The following is a 21,856-nucleotide window of genomic DNA, read 5'->3' as shown; positions in this document are numbered from 1 at the left end:
GTGATATCTACTACAGTGAAATTTATTTACTTTCCATTTTGGTAACAGGATTCAGTTACTGTGTTTACCTAGGTGACAGAAGAAAAATGAGAAAGGAAAAGGGGACTCTTCATCCAGCTCTTGGCAAAGCTCCAAGACTTTCTAGTAACTTGAACATCTGGATAACCATATGGTAGCAAGCAGAGAGAACACCTGCATGCTCTTTCCACCTAAATTCAAGTCTTTAAGGATAGGTAGTTTCTCGAATGCAGTGCAGCTAAGCCCTACCTGTCAAGGAACTTCAGCATTAAACCATCTTTTGCAAAAATGGTGGCATTTAACAGGTACAGCAGCAGTGTATTGAACTCTTAATACATTTCCGCTATCCACAACGTATAAATTCTTCCAATGAGTTTGGCTTGGGTAACAGGTTTAGTAGTTTACATTTGACCAAAGAAGAAGTATTAGCACGAGTTCTAAGATAACTCAGAAAACATCAGTCTCAGAAGAGGCTCTTGAAGCAAGACTTTTTGCCTGCAGCTACATAATTCACAGACATTCTGATCAAATTTATTCTGGTCATCAATAAGAACAGACTTCAGATATTAAACATAACTGATTTAATGCTGACCAAATGAAGGTCCTCAGAACATGGATGTCTGCAATTCTTCCTTAAACATGCCTTCTAAGTGGAGATCTTTAGCCATGAGTTCTTCCTCAACATCCTCCAGCGCCCACTGATGGTCAGTCAGTTCTAGAGCCTCCCATTCTGTCTGTAATGGTAAAGAAAGAGCACTGATAGGACAAGCAGGAATCACCAAATAGCTACTACACTGGCTCTTTTCAAATATTGTTCAATGTCACGTCTTAGGAGTCTAAATTTGAGCAGCTGGGTATAAATCCATGATTAACCTATTAAAAACTGCCTGAACATTTAACCAGTCATCTTCCTAGCCAAAATATCAGTTGGTGCCAAGGCTTGGTTCTCCGTGGACCTGCGGGAGATGAAGCGCCGGAGAAGCGCTCCTTGGTTCTCCGTGGACCTGCGGGAGATGAAGCGCCGGAGAAGGGGCCTAGAGAGCATTTGGAGATCCAGTCGGTCCGAGTCTGACCGAACACAATTAAGATTCTTTTCTAGATCTTATCTTGTGGCAATGGAGGTAGCGAAGCGTGCTCACTTCGCTACCCTCATTGCATCCGCAGATAACCGCCCGGCCACCCTGTTTAGGGTGACCCGTTCCCTTTTAAATCAGGGGACGGGAGAGGACCCCTTGCAGGGACGGGCCAAGGAGTTTAGTGAGTATCTGGTGGATAAAATCGCTCAGATTCGGGCTGGCTTGGACTCCAACTGGGCAGTATCTGACGAGGGGGAAGCGATGGGTTTGGCCGATAATATTTGGGAAGAGTTTGATCCTGTGACTCCGGATGAAGTGGACAGGATCATGAGGAAATTAAGTGCCGCCACGTGTTTGTTGGACCCGTGTCCCTCCTGGCTGGTTTATGCGGCTCGGGAGGTTACACGAGGCTGGCTCCTAGCAGTTATTAATGCTTCCTTGAGTGAGGGGTGCTTCCCTGCCGCCTTGAAAGAGGCAGTGGTAAGGCCCCTCCTCAAGAAACCTGCCTTGGATCCAGCTATTTTAAATAACTTTTGTCCTGTCTCCAACCTTTGCTTCCTTGCGAAGGTTGTTGAGAGCGTGGTGGCACGGCAGCTCCCTTTGGTCCTGGAGGAAACTGAGTATCTGGATCCATACCAATCGGGTTTCAGGCCCGGGTACAGCACAGAGACAGCATTGGTTGCGCTGGTGGATGATCTCTGGCGGGCCTGAGATAGGGGTTATTCCTCTGTCCTGGTCCTATTAGACCTCTCAGCGGCTTTTGATACCATCGACCATGGTATCTTGCTGCGACGTCTTGAGGGGTTGGGAGTGGGAGGCACCGTTTTACAGTGGTTCTCCTCCTACCTCTCGGGCCGTTCACAGACGGTGTTGGCAGGAGGGCAGAGGTCAACCCCTAGGCCCCTTAATTGTGGGGTGCCTCAGGGGTCGGTACTCTCATCCCTCCTGTTCAACATCTATATGAAGCCGCTGGGTGAGATCATCTGTGGTTTCGGGGTGAGGTATCATCAATATGCTGATGATACCCAGCTTTTCATCTCCACCCCGAACCAACCCAGCGATGCCCTTGATGTGATGTCCCGTTGCCTGGAAGCGGTACGGATTTGGATGGAAAAGAACAGGCTCCAGCTCAACCCGGCCAAGACTGAGTGGCTTTACGTACCGGCATCTCGACTTGTCCAAGAGGTTCCATCTTTGGTTATGGGAGGAGAGGTGTTACCTCCCGTTGATAAGGCACGCAATTTAGGCGTCCTCCTGGACTCACGACTCAGTTTTGAAGATCATATTGGAGTCATGGCCAGGGGGGCATTTGCCCAGGTTCGCCTGGTGCGCCAGTTGCGCCATCTGGACCGAGATGCCCTACGTACGGTCACTCATGCACTCGTTACCTCCCGGATAGATTACTGCAATGCCCTCTACATGGGGCTGCCCTTGAAGACCACCCGGAGGCTCCAGCTGGTGCAGAATGCGGCCGCGCCGGTAGTGACGGGAGCATCCCGATACTCCCATATTACACCCCTCCTGCATGAGCTGTATTGGTTACCGGTTGTCTTCCGGGTGAGATTTAAGGTGTTGGTACTTATCTTTAAAGCCCTACATGGCCTAGTAGGCCCAGGATATTTGCAGGACCATCTGCTGCCGGGAACGACTTCCCATCGCCCAGTGTGCTCACACAGAGAGGGCCTCCTCAGGGTGCCGTCGGCTAGACAATGTCGGCTGGCGACCCCCCAGGGGGAGGGCCTTCTCTGTGGGAGCGCCAGCCCTGTGGAACCAACTCCCCCTTGAGCTCCGGATGGCCCCGGATCTCCGGTCCTTTCGCCGCGGCCTTAAAACTTTCCTTTTTCATCAGGCTGACCTGGACTGACGACAGGTTTTTTTAAAATGTTTTTTAATTTTTAATTGTTTAGTTTAACTTATTTATTGGGGCTGTTTATTTAATTTCTTTTAACTTTTGTATTGTTGTTTTTATTGTTGTTAGCCGCCCTGAGTCCTTTGGGAGATAGGGCGGCATATAAGTCCCAAAAATAAATAAATAAATAAATAAATAAATAAATAAATAAATAAATAAATTATAACCATAGCCACATTTTGCATAACACATCACTTTTATCCAAATAAGATTCATAGGGACTTCTGGGTTGTTTTCTCTCAATAAACACTGAAGTAGCTCTATAGATTACCAAGTAAATTCCTCATATTTCCACTGTGTCCACAACTTAAAACAAATTCAGTCATGTGAGTTTCTGTCCAAACTCTCCAAAGCACTGGTCGAGTTTGCTGAACTTGTTTGCTGCTCTGAATTAACTGAATATTCTGACACATGCTCAGTTCATAAGCAGTTCACGCTAAAGGTCTCTTCACTGACAATACGCCAATACATTTCCAAAGAACTTCAGTATAGCTAAAAAAGCACTAGATGTGAATATGGATTTTTAATCCAATAATTGTCTAGAGCAGTGTTTTCCAAAGTATAGTCTGAAGACCTTTGGGGGTCCCTCCCCCAGATCCTCTTAGGGGTCTGTGAAATCAAAATTATTTGCCAGCCTATGTTGAAAAATAAAAGTAAAATTCAGTCAGATAATCATGAGATGCAGTACCAGCAGTGAAACTGTGAATATTGATAAATATAACCCATGCAAAGAAAGGCCTCTTTGGGATCCTCAATAATTTTTAAAAGTGGGAAAGGGTCCTGAAAGAAAATCTTAAAAAACAACAACCCTATTCTAGAGAATTATTTAGCAAGCATTCCTACCATGCACGCTCTGCAGCTATTCTTTCTTTAAAAGCATTTCCAATCTACATTCAAGGAAATGTTACCTATGATTTGAAGAACTTCAAAAAGTCTTGTACCTTGAATGCTTTATTAGTATCTGCAGGCATGGCCATGGCTGCTCCTGTCATCTGCTCCTGCATTATTCTGGACTGATCAGCAGCTACAAATATGAAAACAAGTGGATCATTATAGTATGCTCTACGTTAATAAAGAAGACTTTTCAGAAAATGATAAAAAAGCATTCATTTCTGTAAGTAATGAAATAGCCTTTCAGTGTTTGGCCAATTATGTATAAACAACAGGCTCAGTTTTCTTCAGCATTAAAGTGAATATAAAAAGCTTTACATTTAACTAGGGCTAAAAAAGAACATTTTAATTTGCAGCGGATACTAACATGAGCAATTTGATTTGCCATCTTAACACTAAAATTATTTCAAAGAGAGTCAGCAATGAGAAACCTTTTTAGGAGAGAAAAATAATAGTTAAGAATTCCAAATTGCACAGTATATACGAATCGATTTCTCACAATCCTTTTGAATTAAAGCTACAAGCAAGTATTTCCTTGAATGGATGTAATTTATGCCAGCTCATGACTCATTCAAAAGGTAACAGATTAGTAATCTTCTGAGGAAACAGTAGCAACATGTGATTCAAATTTTCTCTTGTCTCTTTGTAAAAGTTTTAATTTAAATGTACAGAAAATAACTTACCATTATCTTGGCCAAGAATGAGGGTATAAATGCTTCTAAGTCCAAAGACATTTAGAAAATACCAAGAAGCTGAGCTTACCCTAATAAATCAAAGAAATTGTTATTTAAATAATAAGGGCCCCATGTATAAGATCCTAGAACCGCTTCAAATAAGGTCAAACAATGAAAAACTCTTACCAAGATGCATCCAAAGTAAGCAATTCAATACCCTGTTGCAGCATTGGTTTAAAACGCAATGTCAGAGGAAAGGGGACTTTTGCTGCAAAAAGTTTAAAAACAAGTGTTAGAACTATTCTGTATGGCATCTTGCCTTACAAAAGGAGACATATTATGAGAAGGTGCTTAAAACACAACTTTCAATAATTGAAAAACAAAAATAATGGGAAATTGAAAAACAGAAAGGCAAGATAAAAAAAAGAGTTAGCAGAGGAAATGCACTAAATATAAACAACTCCAAAAACAAAGCAAATTAAACTAACAAGTACTGCACATATACTATCAGGAAAAGTGCAAATGAATACAAGAACAAAGCAGAAGCATTTTGACTAGTGTATAGTATTGGCAAATGAGCACAGCAAGATAAATTGTGTAACACCAATTACTTCCAAAAGAAAGGACATCTTTCCTGATATTTACCATGTTCTAAGTCATAAAGCAATCCCAGTGTAAGTTGCTATTTTTGTTTCAAAGAAGAAAATTAAAGCTAACAAATAACGATTTATCCAAGGCTCCCATAGCCCAAACAATAACAACAAAAGTAAAAGGTAAAGGTAAAGGTTCCCCCGCACATGCGTGCTAGTCGTTTCCGACTCTAGGGGCCGGTGCTCATCTCCGTTTCATAGCCGAAGAGCCAGCGCTTGTCCGAGGACGTCTCCGTGGTCATGTGGCCGGCATGACTAGACGCCAAAGGCGCACGGAACGCTGTTACCTTCCCACCATAGTGGTCCCTATTTGTCTACTTGCATTTTTACGTGCTTTCGAACTGCTAGGTGGGCAGAAGCTGGGACGAGTAACAGGCGCTCACTCTGCTACGCGGCACTCGGGATTCGATCCACCAAACTGCCGACCTCCTGATCGACAAGCTCAGTGTCCTAACCCACTGAGCCACCGCGTCCCTAACAACAAAAGTATCATCCAATAAATCAAACCAAAATTTTCACTCAAGCACAAATGCTCCAATTATCATGCTTTGGATTGGGGTGTCACACTCAATTTCATTGAGGGCCGCATCAGCATTGCGGTTGCCCTCAGGGGGCCAGGTGGGTATGGCCTAGGTGGGCGTGGCCTACTGGGTGGGTGTGGCTAGAGTGCGTATGGCCTACTGGGTGGGCGTGGCCAGCTCTACATTGTTCGCATCAAGGGTGCCTATGGGGGCCTGGGCAGGAGTGGGACAGATCTGAGGGTCTCTGGCAGGAGGAGGGTCTCTGGGCCAGGGCCAAGGCAGTGGGGGCTGTTCCCTCACTGTTTCCAGGATGGCGTCGCGGGCCACATGAAACCACTTCGCGGGCCGGATCCGGCCCCCGGGCCTTGTGTTTGACATGTCTGAACTATGTGAAGACTCTAACGTTAGGAAGGGTGGAAAGAAAGAGGAAGACCATCAGCAAGGTGGATGGATTCAGTTACAGGGGTAGTGGGTGCAGAGTTGAGACCAGGCTAGGGACTGAAAAAAATCTACGTAGTTCCTAAGAGTTGATACTGACACGATGGTACTTAATTAATAAAAAATCGAACTCCCCCCCCACATTGCAGAGGATCTCTAGAATGCCACATCTGCATGCAAAGTATCGCAAGGTTTCTGACTGTGTAGGTCTGGAACCCTAGATTGACACTCACTTGTGACAAAGCCTGAGAAGGTCATGTTGATCCAACCACCAATTAAAATCATAGGCAATACATTTGTTACATTCCCCTTCATCATATCTGTCAGCATGGTAGGATCTGCAAGGCAAATGAACGTTAAGGTGAATATACAACAGTTTGCCTTCACTGCTGGATTTCTGAAAAGCTCTGAATACAACAACAGAAGGAAACAAAAGATCACCCTGGCTTAATCTTCATTTTAATATTTAGCAAGCCAGTGTGGTACAATGATTAAAGTGTTAAGAGTAGCCCACCCTCAACTCATAGAAGGTCACTGGTTGATGTTGGATCACTCACTCTCAGGACAATCTACCCCACAGATTAAAATTCTTATGTGGGAAAAAGTTAATTGAGGGAGTGGCTAGGTACACTGTCTTGAGGTCTTGAATGAACACTAGGATAAAAATCAAATAATTTAATTAAATAGTATTTAAATTTGCTTTTTGAGAATGACTGGCCTGTAGGCCTATCTATAGTCTACTCTTCTTGTAAATATTCTCAATATCTCTTAAAATTTCTCCGGGTACACCAGGCCCAACACTGAAAAGCTTTAGCATCTTTTATAAACAGCCTGTGAATTTATTTCACTAAAATTAATAAGTGGTTTTTCTTTTTTACTTATTTTGTTTTTAGCCTAAATTCATTTGGAGTTGTTTTAAAATTAATTTGTTTAAAAATAAAGAGTAATGTATGAGTAACCTTAAGAGGTACATACAAAAATTAATAGATCTCAGTTGTTCTTTTTAATTGTCTTTCATCCTAAGGACATGAATGGGGCAGAGTAGCTTTCAAAACAGTAAATGGTAGCAAAGTCTTAATTGTTAGGATCAGAATCTGAAATTGTACAAACTGCTCCAAATTGATCCCATTCAAGAACCTGGAACATGTTATTCTTTCAAAACAATTATACAGAAGTTCAAACAAAAGATAGTTAACTACATTTGTTTGAAAGAATGAGCTTAACTTAGCTTCAGTCACACTGACTACACTGCCAATCCTACAGACTACTTCACTACTCTAAAGAAGAGGCCCCAGCGACACTCTTCTGGAGGTTAGATATCCCTGACATTTACTGTTTAATTCATTTAAATTTTAAATTGATAGGAAAAAATATGGCCACTGAGATCAGAGCCTCATACCTAAAAGATTTTTCAATTAATTAGGACTCGAGTTAATTTCCTGTATGTGTGGAATTCCAGAATGGCAGAAATGCTGTCAATGGAATGGTTCGATTTTGCATCTCTCTGTTTGGTAGGACAATAGAGGCTGCTTGAGAACCAGCAAATCAGAATGCCAAACTAGACTATAGCTGAAGTATGCCACTGTGAAACAAGCCCATTTCAGACTGTATATAAAATAATCTAAACCACGGGTGTCAAACTCGCCACGTCACATGACGCTACTTTTTTTACATTGCCGGAGCTGGGATAGGCGCAGCCTCTGTATGATGCAACTAACCGGTGGGCTGGCAGTTTGACACCCCTGATCTAAACCATAGTCTGCGTTTGGCTGACATACAGTAGAAAGCAATCACAATGTAAGTTACTGAACCATTCAACCATGTCTGTTATTTTAAAGTGTTCTGAGCTCTAGTATTATGTGCTGCTTGAAGAGAGAGAGATTATGAGTAAAGGGAAACCACTCTTCTTCAGATGATCTTGCAGGATTTTCAAGAACGAAAGCAGAAAGAAGGACTCATCATGCAAGATATCTAGCTTGTTTTATTTTTCTAAATAAATCAGCCCTCAGATTAATTGCTATTTCTAAGACTGAAACAAAACTAAATGTTTCTAATATCATTGACAAAACTATTTCAGGAAGGCTTCTTACATACCCGTCATTGGGGAAGGAGGCACTACCTTCCTTTTAGTTTTCTTAAAGAACCCATCATCAGGATTATTGAAATAATACTTCCGTGTCAGAAATGACTGTAGGGAAAAAAAGACAACATTTATCAAAGACTGGGTTTAATCTCACAACAGAATGACTAGAATGTGGATGCTAGGGGAAGGTTGTAAAACTATGTTCCAGTATGACAGGAAGAGTGTGTAGATATGCTAACAGAAAATATAAGCCCTTGCTAGAATGAAGAAGTGAAAGACCTGTGAATAAGGAAAACTATATAAAGATAGCATACCTCCAGATGGGAGGGAAGTCTCTTTCTTGATCTGGCCTATCTCACAGGTTGTTTCCTGGACTTAAAGGTCATCTCCATAGTTTTCAACATAACCTTGTTGCATTGGTTCACATTTCCCCCCCCCCTCTTTCTTGATACTGATGATGTTATTTGACACTCAGTTTATACACAGCATAAACGAAAAAGCAGCTAATTACATCTTTCAAAATGTATGGTGTTCCCAGTTCTACAGTTAGTAATATATAACTGCCTTCTAAACAACCGAAGTACAAAAGGCTGCACAATCATCCCCTACTTTTGATAGTTCAGCATTTTAAATTAGCAGATGTCAGATGTGATTGCCCCATGGGCCTGGATGTGCATATTAATAATAGAAACACATTACCTTTTAAAGATATTGAAGTATATTTAATCTTGCTGAGAACTGATGTTCTAAGAATAATCTCAAAGCAATCAATATCTTTTTTTCTTTAATTACTCAGAATAGAATCGTCCAATTCATTTTATTGCGGTCCAAAAATAAGTCCAAACGGAAAGTGGTCACCCTCATTTTCCTTAATGGCCTCTGTGAATCTAAGTCTGGTGTTGATTTTTGAGGCCCTGACCTCAAAAAAGCATAACCCAAAGCTTATTCCTAGTTTAATTGCCACTAGGAATGGGACTTCCCCATGCATTTTACTGAGGTCCCCAAATAAGTCCAAATGAAAAGCTATCACCCTCTTTCCACAGAGAACTTCTATGAATGTCGGTTTTCTGATCTGACTCCAAGGAAGCCTAACCCAAACTCCAAACCTAATCCTAACACTAGTTTAATTTCCATTGGGGATATAATTTTCCCATGCATTTCACTGAAGTTCAAAATAAGTTTGAATGTAAAACTGTCACCCTCCCTTTCTTAACTCTGATAGCAACAGCATTTAGGCTTCTATGCCACCCCACGGCACTTTACAGCACTCTCTGCGTGGTTTACAATGTAGAAGCAATATATGCATATTGCCCCCAACAATCTGGGTCCTCATTTCACAGACCTCAGAAGGACGAAAGGCTCGATCAACCTTGAACCGTCAGGTTTGAACTACAGGCTGTGGGCAGAGTTTGCCTGCAATACTGCATTTTAACCACTGCGCCACCAGTGCAGTTGGTGCAGATGTTAGTACTGGCTCTGATTTCCAGGAAGCCTAATCCTAATCATAAACTAAATCATAATCACTGGAAATGGGGTTTTCCATGTATTTTCTCAAGGTCCACAAAAGTTCCAAAAACTGTCATCATTACTTTCCTTAGAGAACCTCTACAAATCTAACCCTGATGCCAGTTGTCAGACCTGACTTCTAGGAAGCTTAACCCTAACTCTAACCCTGATCCTAATTTTAGTTTAAATGGGAATGAAAAGCTTTAATTTTAAGTCCAAACAAAAAGCTGTCACCCTTACTTTTCTTAGAGACACTCTGTATATCTAACACTGATGTCGCTATTGGCTCTAATTTTAAGGAAGCCTAACCCTAATCCTATTTTAATTTTCACTGGGAGTGCTTTTTCCCATGCATTTTACTGTGCTTACAAGTAAGTCTCAATGAAAAGCTGTGACCCTCACTTTCCCTAGACCCTCTGTGAATAATAATCCTGACATCAGTTTTTAGCCCTGATTTCAGAAGCCTAATCCCGAACCTAATCCCAGTTTAATTAATGGGATTTTCCCAAGCATTTTATCATAGTCCGCAAATAAATCCAAACATAAAAGAGCCACCCACACATACTTGCCAGAGCCTTTGCAAATTTAAGCTGATGTCAGTTTTTGGCCCTGACTTCAAGGAAGTTTAACTCTAACCCTAATTTAACTTTCATTGGGAATAGAGTTTTCCTATGTGCTTTACTGTGCTCCAAAAATAAATTCAAGGATGAAGGATGTGAATCAATTGTTATCTTCTCTCATATGATTTCTAAATATAAAGCCAACAGGCAGAACTAGCCACATAATGTGTTTATTTTTTGATGCAAGATTTCTGATGATCCAGATTTAGTTTTCACTCCCTGTTGGTTGTTAAATATGAAAGGATATGAAAATCTGGGAATAAGTATCCCAGGGAAGTTCTGACTTTCATTGGTATTTTTAACTAACCAGTCTAAAAAAATTAAAACAGTAATAATTCTAGTAATGATATCTAGCTAATTACAATGATGGCTGGAACATTGGCTAATTGAACAGGAACTGGTCAACTGGAGTTGGATGGATTTCTTATATCATTTGCCACAGGAATCACAGTTAGTGCCACAACTATGATTAGTGGCAGATCTGGTTTAGTCAGTCAGGCAAACATACATAATAGCCTTTAATTTCAACACACAGTAATAACAATTTCACAAATAGGAATCTCTTACATACCTGCTTTGGAATGTACTTTCCATTTTCTCTGAGGACTCTACTTCGAATGAGAACTTGGCTGAAATAAAACAAGGCCATTACGTAAAATAAGAAAGAAAACAAGAAATCAGCAAAAAGATGCACTTTTATGTGTTAGATTTGGGCAAACTGTGGGAAAATATCTTAATAACATTAACAAGACTATTTTTCATTTACAAAATAACATCATCTTGAAAATATTAAGGAAATGCATGGAGCAATATTTCACTATCAGTGTGTTAGCTGAGAGCTATTTAATTCCTTCATGCTGACACCATTATGTCAAACAATGTTTTATATTTACCTTTAATAATGCCTTCATGAATTGCATCCTCCATACACAGTAAAGTTTTATGTTTAAGATAACACAAGCCTTAAACATCCAAAGGTAGAGCTCAACAGTTATGAAACAATCTGCTATTTTATGGAAATCAAATCATATCTAGATCCTTACTAACATATAAACAGCAATGAGGTTTGGTGCCTGTTTCCTTTATTTGATGAATAGCAGTTCAGCTTGCAATAAGCCAGGGTTAGGCAACCTTGGCTCTTTTATGACTCGTGGACTTCAACTCCCAGAATTCCTGAGCAAGAGCCAAGGTTGCCTACCCCTGCAATAAGCCATTAGGAAATAGGAATAGTTTGCATTTCCTTTAGGTGCAGTAACACCTGAGTGCTTCCTATAATTGGTGATTTCTCTCACATACATCACACCATTATCCAATGGCAACTACTCAGTAATATTTAAGGATTTCCAACATTAATTATCATTTTTAGTTCTGCCACAAATTACACCTAGAGTCCTAAACCACTGTCAAAATTGGATTTTTTTCCTTTCTTTCTTTCATTGCATTGTACACTTGGTTATATGTTTTGAATCACTGTCTTACTGCATGACCTGCTCATGTGTTAGCTTCAGCTAAGCAGATGACTTGATAGTCTGCAGAATTCAAAATTATGAAGCAAAACTCATATTTCTTTCAATGATAACAAATCATCCAGATCCTGAGATAGCAATATGTCCCCAGTCCATACTATTACTTCCATAGTTGAAAACTGATATAATGTTCCTATTGTGGAATGTAAAATTTGTTTTGCACCAGATATAACAAATCCATGTAACAAAACTCAATTTTCCCTTCCAGAAGTCTGGAGGTTCAATCATTTTACATTACCATCCTTCACTATATCTCTTCCATCCATAATTTTCTACATTGGAAGACTGTACTTGCCATACTTTGATTTGTATACAGTCAGTCCTCAATTTACAACCATTTGTTTTAATCATGATTCAAAATTATGACAGCTTGGAAAAAGTGACTTACAACCTATATTTGCATTTACCACTGTTGCATGATGTTACTGCACTTTGAGCGCTTGGCAACTGGCTTACATTATGAATAGCTGGGAGTATCCTATGGTCACTTGATCCCTGCAATCTTTTCTGCTGATTTCCAACAAAATACGCCCACTGGGGAATTTTCAGGATTTGCTTGTGGTGTCTGGTGATTTGCTTAACATCCACTGCAAAAATTGTTCCAAAATAAGTCCAACTCATGGACTACATGCACTGTATTTTGTTCCTTAAATTTTCATTTTTCTCTTTTTGTTCAGTCTGCATTAACTCCATCCAAACAGAACTTTTTCACTCATCTCTTTCTGTCTCAACTTCATCTTCCTTCAATTATCTGTTTTGCTACTGATCTTCAACCATTCTGTTTATGTGACCAAATCACCTCAACCACGCTTCTTTTGTACTGTCACTCACTTTATATTGAGTCTATGTTTATTCAACACCAATACAATTTTGATCTTATCATTTATCTTACTACATACACATCTTAAAAATCTCCATTTCCACTACATTCAATCTATTTGCATATTTCTCCTGACATGCCAATTACTTTGGCTTTCAATATATTGATTTTCACTGTATTTAATACCTGCCATAAATTATTTATGTTCTCAGCCAACAACAGAGTTGTGATGCTGCATTCAAAACCAAATGCACGGTCACATCTCTACGCAATACCTCTCCTAATGGCACCACAATCATCCTTTGTACATTTATCAATGTATAAACAAACAATAAAGAGGCTATCATAATCTTTACCTTTCACTATGATCAGTGTTGAACTCTTCACTAACATTCTATTTATTCTCATGCAACATGTATTATAATCAATCTACATGGTATATTATTATATTATATTATTATAATTATTTAAAGAGACACTTGTCAACTATTTACCTGTCAGACACTTGTTCCTGAGTAAGCTTTTTATCACTCTGCAGAAGGATGGATACATAGTGACGAATCATCCCCACAAAGAAGGTGATGAAGACTATGGGAAGCACTACCCATAATCGAATATTGGAATCCAACAACAGTTCTGGCTCACTCATTTTTAAGAAGAGTTCTGGTCATGCACACCAGCTTCAATATTTAATCTCTAAAAGATCATAAATAATGGTATAATAACTGATGAGTCCAAAAGGAGCCCAAAACGAAATTATCATTGATAACTTTTCCAGAAACATGTACAAAATTTCCATTTAAACAAAAATCTAGAAGAAAAGTAAGATTTGGGGGATGCCAGGAAAGCTTTGAATATTATTTTTCCCATTTGCCTTATGGAAAAAAACCTCACGCTGGAGATGCTAGTCTGGCAGCATGGCTTAGATTTGCACAGGAGAGGAGGACGTGAAAAATAAAGTTAAAGGATGAGCAGTTAAAAGAAACGGGTTCGTTTAAAAAAAAAGATACTAGGCTCCAGTCCTAGTTTTAACATAAAGAACTCGGTTCTAAAGCAGAAGAAATAAGATAAGACAAAGTCTTTAAACTTGCATTACTGTACGTGTCTTTCCCTTTCCTCGAAATAATCATAGTTCGCTTTCATACACCTAGAACAGGGGTAGGCAACCTCGGCTCTTTTATGACTCGTGGACTTCAACTCCCAGAATTCCTGAGCCAGCATAGCTGGCTCAGGAATTCTGGGAGTTGAAGTCCACGAGTCATAAAAGAGCCGAGGTTGCCTACCCCTGACCTAGAACAAAGTACCTGGGGCTTGATCCTCGGTACTTTAAAAAGAACAAACAACATAAGACATACGGAAATGATTTTATCCCTATTTCTTAAATCAGAACCATCCCACTTTTTGGAGGCACCCCCTTCTTTCCAAATACGGAAAATGGGGAGGCTGAAGCCCCAAACTGTCTCATCACGCTACATAAGGACCTTCGGAAACCCGCTTCTCAGCACCAACCTGGTCCCCCTTCAGCCTTCCGGGATCAACGACTGACGTCCTCTTAAAGTGCCCGAGAAAATGGCTGCTTCCTAACTGGTGAGATCATCCCAAAGCGCCCCCGGTGGGCGGTTTGGCGGGAGAATTCCAAAACTGGAAGGGGAGCGCGCGCCGAAGTTGTGCAGCGACTGTGTTGTACGGTAGTTGCTCCTCGTTGGTAAGCAATAAGCAATCCGCGCGGGAACTGCGATTGTTTGGTTTAGTCAGGGCGGAATGCCTGCTTTAGGAGCCTCGCTTCTTCTGGCAGGATCGCAATCAGTCGGGGAAGGGAGACGACAGAATGAAGTGACTTGAAAAGGAAAGAAGAGATACAAACGCTACAACTATTAAGAAATAAACACCCTTCTCATTACCTCAATAGCTTCATTCCAGCAGAATTATTGCCCCCTCCTCCCCGGGATCGAAAGGAAAGAATCAGTGTGGTTGAAATTAGGCATAAAAGTATCCCCCAACTCCTACTCCTACCCAACAAAAATCCAAAATGTAGGCTCATCATCTTCCAAACAGCCTCCTGGGTGAGAGGGAAACAGTGGAATGGCTGGAAACTTCAGCAAGCATTCTGACAGCAACAAGTTGTATTTAATTGTGTTCATGAAAATTATTTAGGTTATCTTAATCATATATGCCTGCTATGATATACACACTGCAGATGATTACAGTAGCTCCTTTTGACACTTATAATATGTAATAATATAAATATATATACTAATACATCTTTTAAATGAATTCATCATGCTGCAATGCAATTTTATGTCTATAATTGATTTGTTACACAATTATTTGCAATATCTTAATATAAAAGCATGTATTCTTCAGCCAGTCTCTAATTTTCACCTAATATTCTTGATTTAGGATACATCAGTACCTGTCATGGCTTCAAAACGGAGATTGTTCAAACCCCATGCCTTCAGTGAAAATCTGATAGAAGAATTACCAAGTATGTACAGATGGAACCATTCTTATATGAAATCCCTTTGCCCAGGACATTAAGCAAAGGAATGTTATTGCTTTTAGAACTGTGAAGAACAGCAACAAGAGCAAGCTTTTTTTCTCACTTGAAATATCTTTTCCTCCACATCATAAGCAATGAATATGAAAAGTTAATTGTAGGCTGTCAGTAAATTCCCAAAGCAGTAATATCAAAAATAAATTTTCAAATATCTATTTTATTTATTTATTATAGAATTTTATACTGCTCAGTTACAAACATAGATCCTCAAACACTGTTGTTGCAGTTGCAGTGTTTGAGGACATCCATGCTCCATAAAGTTTATATAGCAATAGCACTTAGACTTACTGTATATACTGCTTCATAATGCTTTACAGCCATCTCTAAGCAGTTTACAAAGTCAGCATATTGCCCCCAACAATCTGGATCCTCATTTTTCTGATCTCGGAAGGATGGAAAACTGAGTCAACTCAACCTTCAGCCAGTCAGAATCAAACTCCTGGCAGTGAGCAGTGAGTTAGCCTGCAGTACTGCATTCTAACCACTGCACCACCATAGCTATATGCCTGTTGATGGCTGATTTGTCTAAGTGCCAGGCTTCCAGAAATTCTCTGGTGTTTTTGGACTTGGCTTGGTGTAGGATACTCAAAGTTTCCCAGTTGAAATTATGATTAGGTTTGTCCATGTGTTGTGAAATTAAGGAGTTTTCATCATGTCTTCTGATTGCTAATTGTTCATGGATACGATCTGCTAGTCTTCTGCCTGTTTGTCCTACAAGGTGGCTTTTGAAGTCCTTACTCTGTATGCTGTAGATGACTCCTGTTTTTTCTTCTGGGCTGATGAGTCTTTTAGTTTACTTAGGATATTTCGTAGGGCTTTAGTTGGTTTGTGTGCTCTGGTGATGCCATGCTGTGGTAATAGTCTGTTGGTGGTTTCTGAGATGTTTTGATGTATGGCAGTATTACCTTTTTCACAGCTTGTGTTACTTGTGCTGTGTTGGGTTAAGTGGTCAGGGACAATGAAGTTGTGTGCATGTCCATTTTGTTGGAAGATATTGTATAGATGATCTCTTTCCATTTTCTGATGTTCAGGTTGCTGCAATGTGTTTTGCTTATTCTTACAGTTTCTCTTGTGGAAGGTTGAGTTGTTATTTTCATAGTGGAGCACTTGGTTGCTGTAAGTTATTTTATGATACACTCGAGTTTCTAATTTGTCATTACTGTCTCTGCTTATGAGGATAACCAGGAAGGGTAATGTGTTGTTTTCTTCTTTCCCTAGTGAATTTTATTCCTTTGAAGATGTTGCTGATGGTTTTGCGTGCATTCTGTAATTGGCCCTTTTTAAGTATGGCAAAAGTGTCATCTGTGTAACAGATCCGTACTTTGGGTTCTAACATTTGTTAATCAAAAAAATATACTACCAGATTCCTGATATTTTGGCACCATATAGACTAGCACATCTATCCTTCTATAATGTCCACAATGTAGATATAATAAACTTAATTTGAATGTATAAACTTCTTGATAAAGTCATGTTGAGAGTTCTGACAAAAGCAGACCTAGTGTAATAGAGAATGCAATTCAGGGAAAAAAAAGTTTAAGTCCCATTGAGTTTGTTTTAATTCATTATGCGCATCACGTCCAGCAGTTATGATCACATTATACAGACCTATTCTTAGATGCGTATAAAGCAGAACTATTTTCTTTTCCCTCTTTGGTATCTACAACTGGCCTGTCAGAAAGTGTTTTGCAATCCCTTGCTTTGCTTTTTCAAGGCAGAGATAACAAAAAATGAGATAACTTTTTTACCTGAATGTTAATTTTTGCATTTAGCTGTTGTGATTCCACGTTAATCCCAATGTTCGTTTTGCTTATGTTTCCCTATTAGAAACAAAAAGGCCTCGAACCTCTGGAAAGAAAAAGTCTGTTCCACAAGATGATGATAATATAGAAAGCAATAATGTTTTTGGGCATCTTCTTAAGACTGCAGGGATTACACTGAAATCAGGAGAAAAACAGAATGAAATAGGTATTGTTTGTTGTGCTGTGCTTCTTTGGTAAACGGAGTACTTGTTAGATATGAAAATCTGGGGAAGAGAGGGAAATCCTTTTTCTTTTCTTTTTTTCTTTTTTTTTTCTTGAACACTTTTGAGTCATGAGCAGGAAGGATTTCCGTTGTATTTGAAATAAATATCCATCACCAAAATTGATGATAATGATTAATTTACTTTGTGTTTTTATGTCTTGGACATACATTATATTACATTTAAATATATTATTTTTTTCCTGATTTATAGCCAAATTTTGACTGCCTTATTACTTTTGGGAAACCCAGTCTATTGGTTCTTGCCAGCATTTCAATTCCCCCCCCCCATTGATAATATTTCTGGAAATCTTGCAGTTCTTCCTATGTTTGAACATATTTACTGAGAATATTTTTGCAAAGAGAAAAAAACATGCTGTACAGTTGTCTTTAACCTGTCACCGTCAATGTCAAAACCTATCCTTTGTTAAAGAAGATGACACTGCCATCTATTTTAATATGATTTTCTGTCCATTGGATTTATTGTATACTATATAAGAATTTGTAAAACACATTTTGGAGACTGCATAGAAGAAACATCAGAAGGGAAAAATTGTTTATAGAGAATCCAGCTTGGATACTTTATATATTTTACGTTCTTGGCAACTATTAATAAAGCATAAAGGTTTCAGGCATGTAACAATTTACTGACAGAGTTTTTATGCCTTCTCAACAGTTGTAGCAAAGATAGAAATTCAATAGATGCAGTGCTCTTTTAGTTAGGATTGTCATTATTATCTTAGTATGATCTTGTTTATCACCTGCATGACAACCAAATTCAGTGAATCAGGAGATGAAAAGCAAAAGCTTCTTGTCTTGACTGGATGCAAGATGACACAAGACAGGTCTTCTTGAAAGGTATATAATTAACGTATGTTGTTGGATTTCTGCCAGCTATTATGGAGCTGTTTAAAGACAAGGGAAGGTGGCATTTTGGAATAATATGATGTGGATACGTATTTTTATGTATGATTCTCTTGATACTTTTTTTGTAGCTGTAGATGGAGCAATTTTCCAGAAAAAGTTGAATCAAGCCTTAAGAAAACACACTTCTTATCCACAGGTATGAACCTGATCATATGATATATATTTATTACAGTCCACATAACAAAGAGCTGAAAAGCACTGATGACTTTTATGATTTCTCAGTCTTCCTTTTTTGTGCCCCTTTTAAAAAATTAGATTGTTGCAGAATTCATCAGTGGCTTGGATTCCCACATTGAAAACAGAGATCAATTTAGGAATTGTCTCCTACCATGCATACCTGCACAAAATCAAGAAACAAAGTAAGTGAAAAGAGTTATTTGATGCTTGAAAACTATCACTCAAATGTGTCATAATTATAGTTAGCTACTGTGGCAATGAAAAATTCCTGGTGATGTACGTGAACTTGCTTGGATAGGGATAGGGCTTAAAGTACTAATGAAAACTGATGTACCTTTTAGAGGGCAGACCAAAAGCATATAAGTACCGTATATACTTGAGTATAAGCCGAATTTTTCAGCCCACTTTTTGGGCTGAAAAAATCCACTTCGGCTTATACTCCAGTGAACAAAAAAAAAAGAACTTACCGAGGACTTGCGCGCGGCCGAGGCTTCGGTGCTTCCGGGATCGCGCGCACCTCTCCCAAGCCGCCGCCGTCCGGAGACCTGCCGAAGTTTGGGGAGGTTTGGGGGGGTGTGCGCGCACCTCCCCAAACCTCCCCAAACGTCGGCAGGTCTCCGGACCTCCGCGCCCTGCCTGCCTGCTTCTTTCCGCTGCCTGGCTGCCCTACGATGTAACCCGCTTCATGATAGAGTGCGACGCCTGCAAGGACTGGTTTCATGGCAGGTAACACAAAGCGGTCATTCTTGCCTTTCCCTCGCCCGCCCGCTCGCTTTTTTTTTCCTCTCAAGCATCACTGGACTGGGCCAGAGAAATCAGAGAGAAGCTGGGCGTGCAGCGTCACGGCGACGGCTGGAAGCCTCGCCCAGCTAGAGACAGAGAGGAAGGAGGGAGGGAGGGAGGGCGCGCGCAGGCAGAGAGGGTTTGGTCAGGGTGGCGGCGGCGGCGGACACGGGGAGCTGAGGCACCGTCCGGTAGGTAGAGGCCGTTATGGGAAGGAGGCGGGAGAAGGGACGTGTGGGGGAAGTACGGGGGCCGTGTAAACGGAGTACGTGCGGCGCCGCGCGGGTCTGATAGAACTGGGCCGGCAACGGGTGCTTGTGAAGCGGCTGAGGGCTGGCTAGGAAGGGGGCGGCGGCGGCGGCACTGGCGTTTTGCGGGTGGGACAAGGCTCTCGAGAGAGAACATGGTGGAGGCGGAACCGATCCCGCCGCTCCCTGCAGGGGAGAGAAGCCGGGCAAGCGCTGCTCCAGTCCTCGCTCTTCTTCCCTCTCCCGATTTTGCCTTCCTCTCCAAGATAAGTTCGAGCGGTAGGGGAAAGTTAGAGCCCCTTTCTGAGGCCGCCCCTTACTTGGGATTGTTGGGCGAGAAGGCGACGTGGGCATGGAGGAGGAAGTAAGTCGCGCTTTACTCGTCACTGCGGGGCGGGGAGAAAAAAAGTTCTTGCCGGCCGGACTTGGATGGCGGCAGCGGCATCAGCTGGGAGCCGCAGCCCCGCCTAGTCCGGCTGAGCTGAACCAGCTCAACACAAAGCGATCGGGCCTTTCCTCCCCCCCCTTTCCCTCCCCCCTCCCGCTCTAGGGCAGAGATCCCCTTCCTATCGCTCGGGGCCTTTCGTCTCTTTGGCTCGCCAGGGCTGGAGCGGCGAGAGCGAGCGGCAGAGGAGAGATGGTGGCCTTTCCTTTCCTTTCCTTTCCTTTCCTTTCCTTTCCTTCCCTTCCCTTCCCTTCCCTTCCCTTCCCTTTCCGTTAGAGAGCTACCTTCGTGATTACAATGTGGAGTGGCCGACTGAGGCTGAAAGCACATTAGGTAGCACTTGAGACATGCAGGCAAATCCTGCTAAAGGGCTTTTCCCCCCCACTGGATCCGCGCTCCGCAAGCCTCTGCCGCCGGCGGAGGCTGGATCCGCGCTCCGCAAGCCTCTGCCGGCGGCAGGGCGCGGATCCAGCCGGCGGCAGAGGCTTGCGGAGCGTGGATCCACCCTCCGCCGGCATGCAGGCAAATCCTGCTAAAGGGCTTTTCCCCCCCACTGGATCCGCGCTCCGCAAGCCTCTGCCGCCGGCGGAGGCTGGATCCGCGCTCCGCAAGCCTCTGCCGGTCACATCTCTACGCAATACCTCTCCTAATGGCACCACAATCATCCTTTGTACATTTATCAATGTATAAACAAACAATAAAGAGGCTATCATAATCTTTACCTTTCACTATGATCAGTGTTGAACTCTTCACTAACATTCTATTTATTCTCATGCAACATGTATTATAATCAATCTACATGGTATATTATTATATTATATTATTATAATTATTTAAAGAGACACTTGTCAACTATTTACCTGTCAGACACTTGTTCCTGAGTAAGCTTTTTATCACTCTGCAGAAGGATGGATACATAGTGACGAATCATCCCCACAAAGAAGGTGATGAAGACTATGGGAAGCACTACCCATAATCGAATATTGGAATCCAACAACAGTTCTGGCTCACTCATTTTTAAGAAGAGTTCTGGTCATGCACACCAGCTTCAATATTTAATCTCTAAAAGATCATAAATAATGGTATAATAACTGATGAGTCCAAAAGGAGCCCAAAACGAAATTATCATTGATAACTTTTCCAGAAACATGTACAAAATTTCCATTTAAACAAAAATCTAGAAGAAAAGTAAGATTTGGGGGATGCCAGGAAAGCTTTGAATATTATTTTTCCCATTTGCCTTATGGAAAAAAACCTCACGCTGGAGATGCTAGTCTGGCAGCATGGCTTAGATTTGCACAGGAGAGGAGGACGTGAAAAATAAAGTTAAAGGATGAGCAGTTAAAAGAAACGGGTTCGTTTAAAAAAAAAGATACTAGGCTCCAGTCCTAGTTTTAACATAAAGAACTCGGTTCTAAAGCAGAAGAAATAAGATAAGACAAAGTCTTTAAACTTGCATTACTGTACGTGTCTTTCCCTTTCCTCGAAATAATCATAGTTCGCTTTCATACACCTAGAACAGGGGTAGGCAACCTCGGCTCTTTTATGACTCGTGGACTTCAACTCCCAGAATTCCTGAGCCAGCATAGCTGGCTCAGGAATTCTGGGAGTTGAAGTCCACGAGTCATAAAAGAGCCGAGGTTGCCTACCCCTGACCTAGAACAAAGTACCTGGGGCTTGATCCTCGGTACTTTAAAAAGAACAAACAACATAAGACATACGGAAATGATTTTATCCCTATTTCTTAAATCAGAACCATCCCACTTTTTGGAGGCACCCCCTTCTTTCCAAATACGGAAAATGGGGAGGCTGAAGCCCCAAACTGTCTCATCACGCTACATAAGGACCTTCGGAAACCCGCTTCTCAGCACCAACCTGGTCCCCCTTCAGCCTTCCGGGATCAACGACTGACGTCCTCTTAAAGTGCCCGAGAAAATGGCTGCTTCCTAACTGGTGAGATCATCC

General features: G+C 41.2%; 2 protein-coding genes and 1 long non-coding RNA gene across 3 annotated transcripts; 1 reads left to right on the top strand and 2 right to left on the bottom strand.

Annotated features, from left to right (window-relative positions):
• Positions 1 to 584: 584 nt before the first annotated feature.
• On the bottom strand, positions 585 to 14,295 carry EMC3 (ER membrane protein complex subunit 3). Its single transcript, XM_081315523.1, has 9 exons — positions 14,242 to 14,295; positions 13,227 to 13,428; positions 10,958 to 11,015; positions 8,272 to 8,365; positions 6,411 to 6,515; positions 4,755 to 4,836; positions 4,578 to 4,657; positions 3,945 to 4,027; positions 585 to 752 (listed from the first exon to the last, which is right to left on the bottom strand). Exons 2-9 carry the CDS (start codon positions 13,379 to 13,381, stop codon positions 624 to 626), a joined length of 786 nt encoding a protein of 261 aa, XP_081171649.1. The 5' UTR covers positions 13,382 to 13,428; positions 14,242 to 14,295; the 3' UTR covers positions 585 to 623.
• Positions 14,296 to 14,429: 134 nt separating this feature from the next.
• LOC308664154 (Fanconi anemia group D2 protein-like) lies at positions 14,430 to 18,242 on the top strand. The gene is made up of 3 exons (XM_081321173.1): positions 14,430 to 14,437; positions 15,133 to 15,217; positions 17,117 to 18,242. The coding sequence occupies exons 2-3, from the start codon at positions 15,151 to 15,153 to the stop codon at positions 17,287 to 17,289; spliced, it is 240 nt and encodes a 79-aa protein (XP_081177299.1). The 5' UTR covers positions 14,430 to 14,437; positions 15,133 to 15,150; the 3' UTR covers positions 17,290 to 18,242.
• Positions 18,243 to 18,375: 133 nt separating this feature from the next.
• Positions 18,376 to 21,801, bottom strand: LOC308663636. The gene is made up of 3 exons (XR_014025457.1): positions 21,767 to 21,801; positions 20,752 to 20,953; positions 18,376 to 18,575 (listed from the first exon to the last, which is right to left on the bottom strand). It is a non-coding gene; the product is annotated as an uncharacterized lncRNA (long non-coding RNA).
• Between the last annotated feature and the right edge of the window lie 55 nt (positions 21,802 to 21,856).

Source organism: Vipera berus (genome assembly GCF_964194415.1).
Source record: "Vipera berus genome assembly, chromosome: 2".
In the NCBI taxonomy this organism is placed as follows: domain Eukaryota; kingdom Metazoa; phylum Chordata; class Lepidosauria; order Squamata; family Viperidae; genus Vipera; species Vipera berus.
Note: the sequence above shows the minus strand (reverse complement) of the source record. Positions and strands in the feature narration are given on the sequence as shown.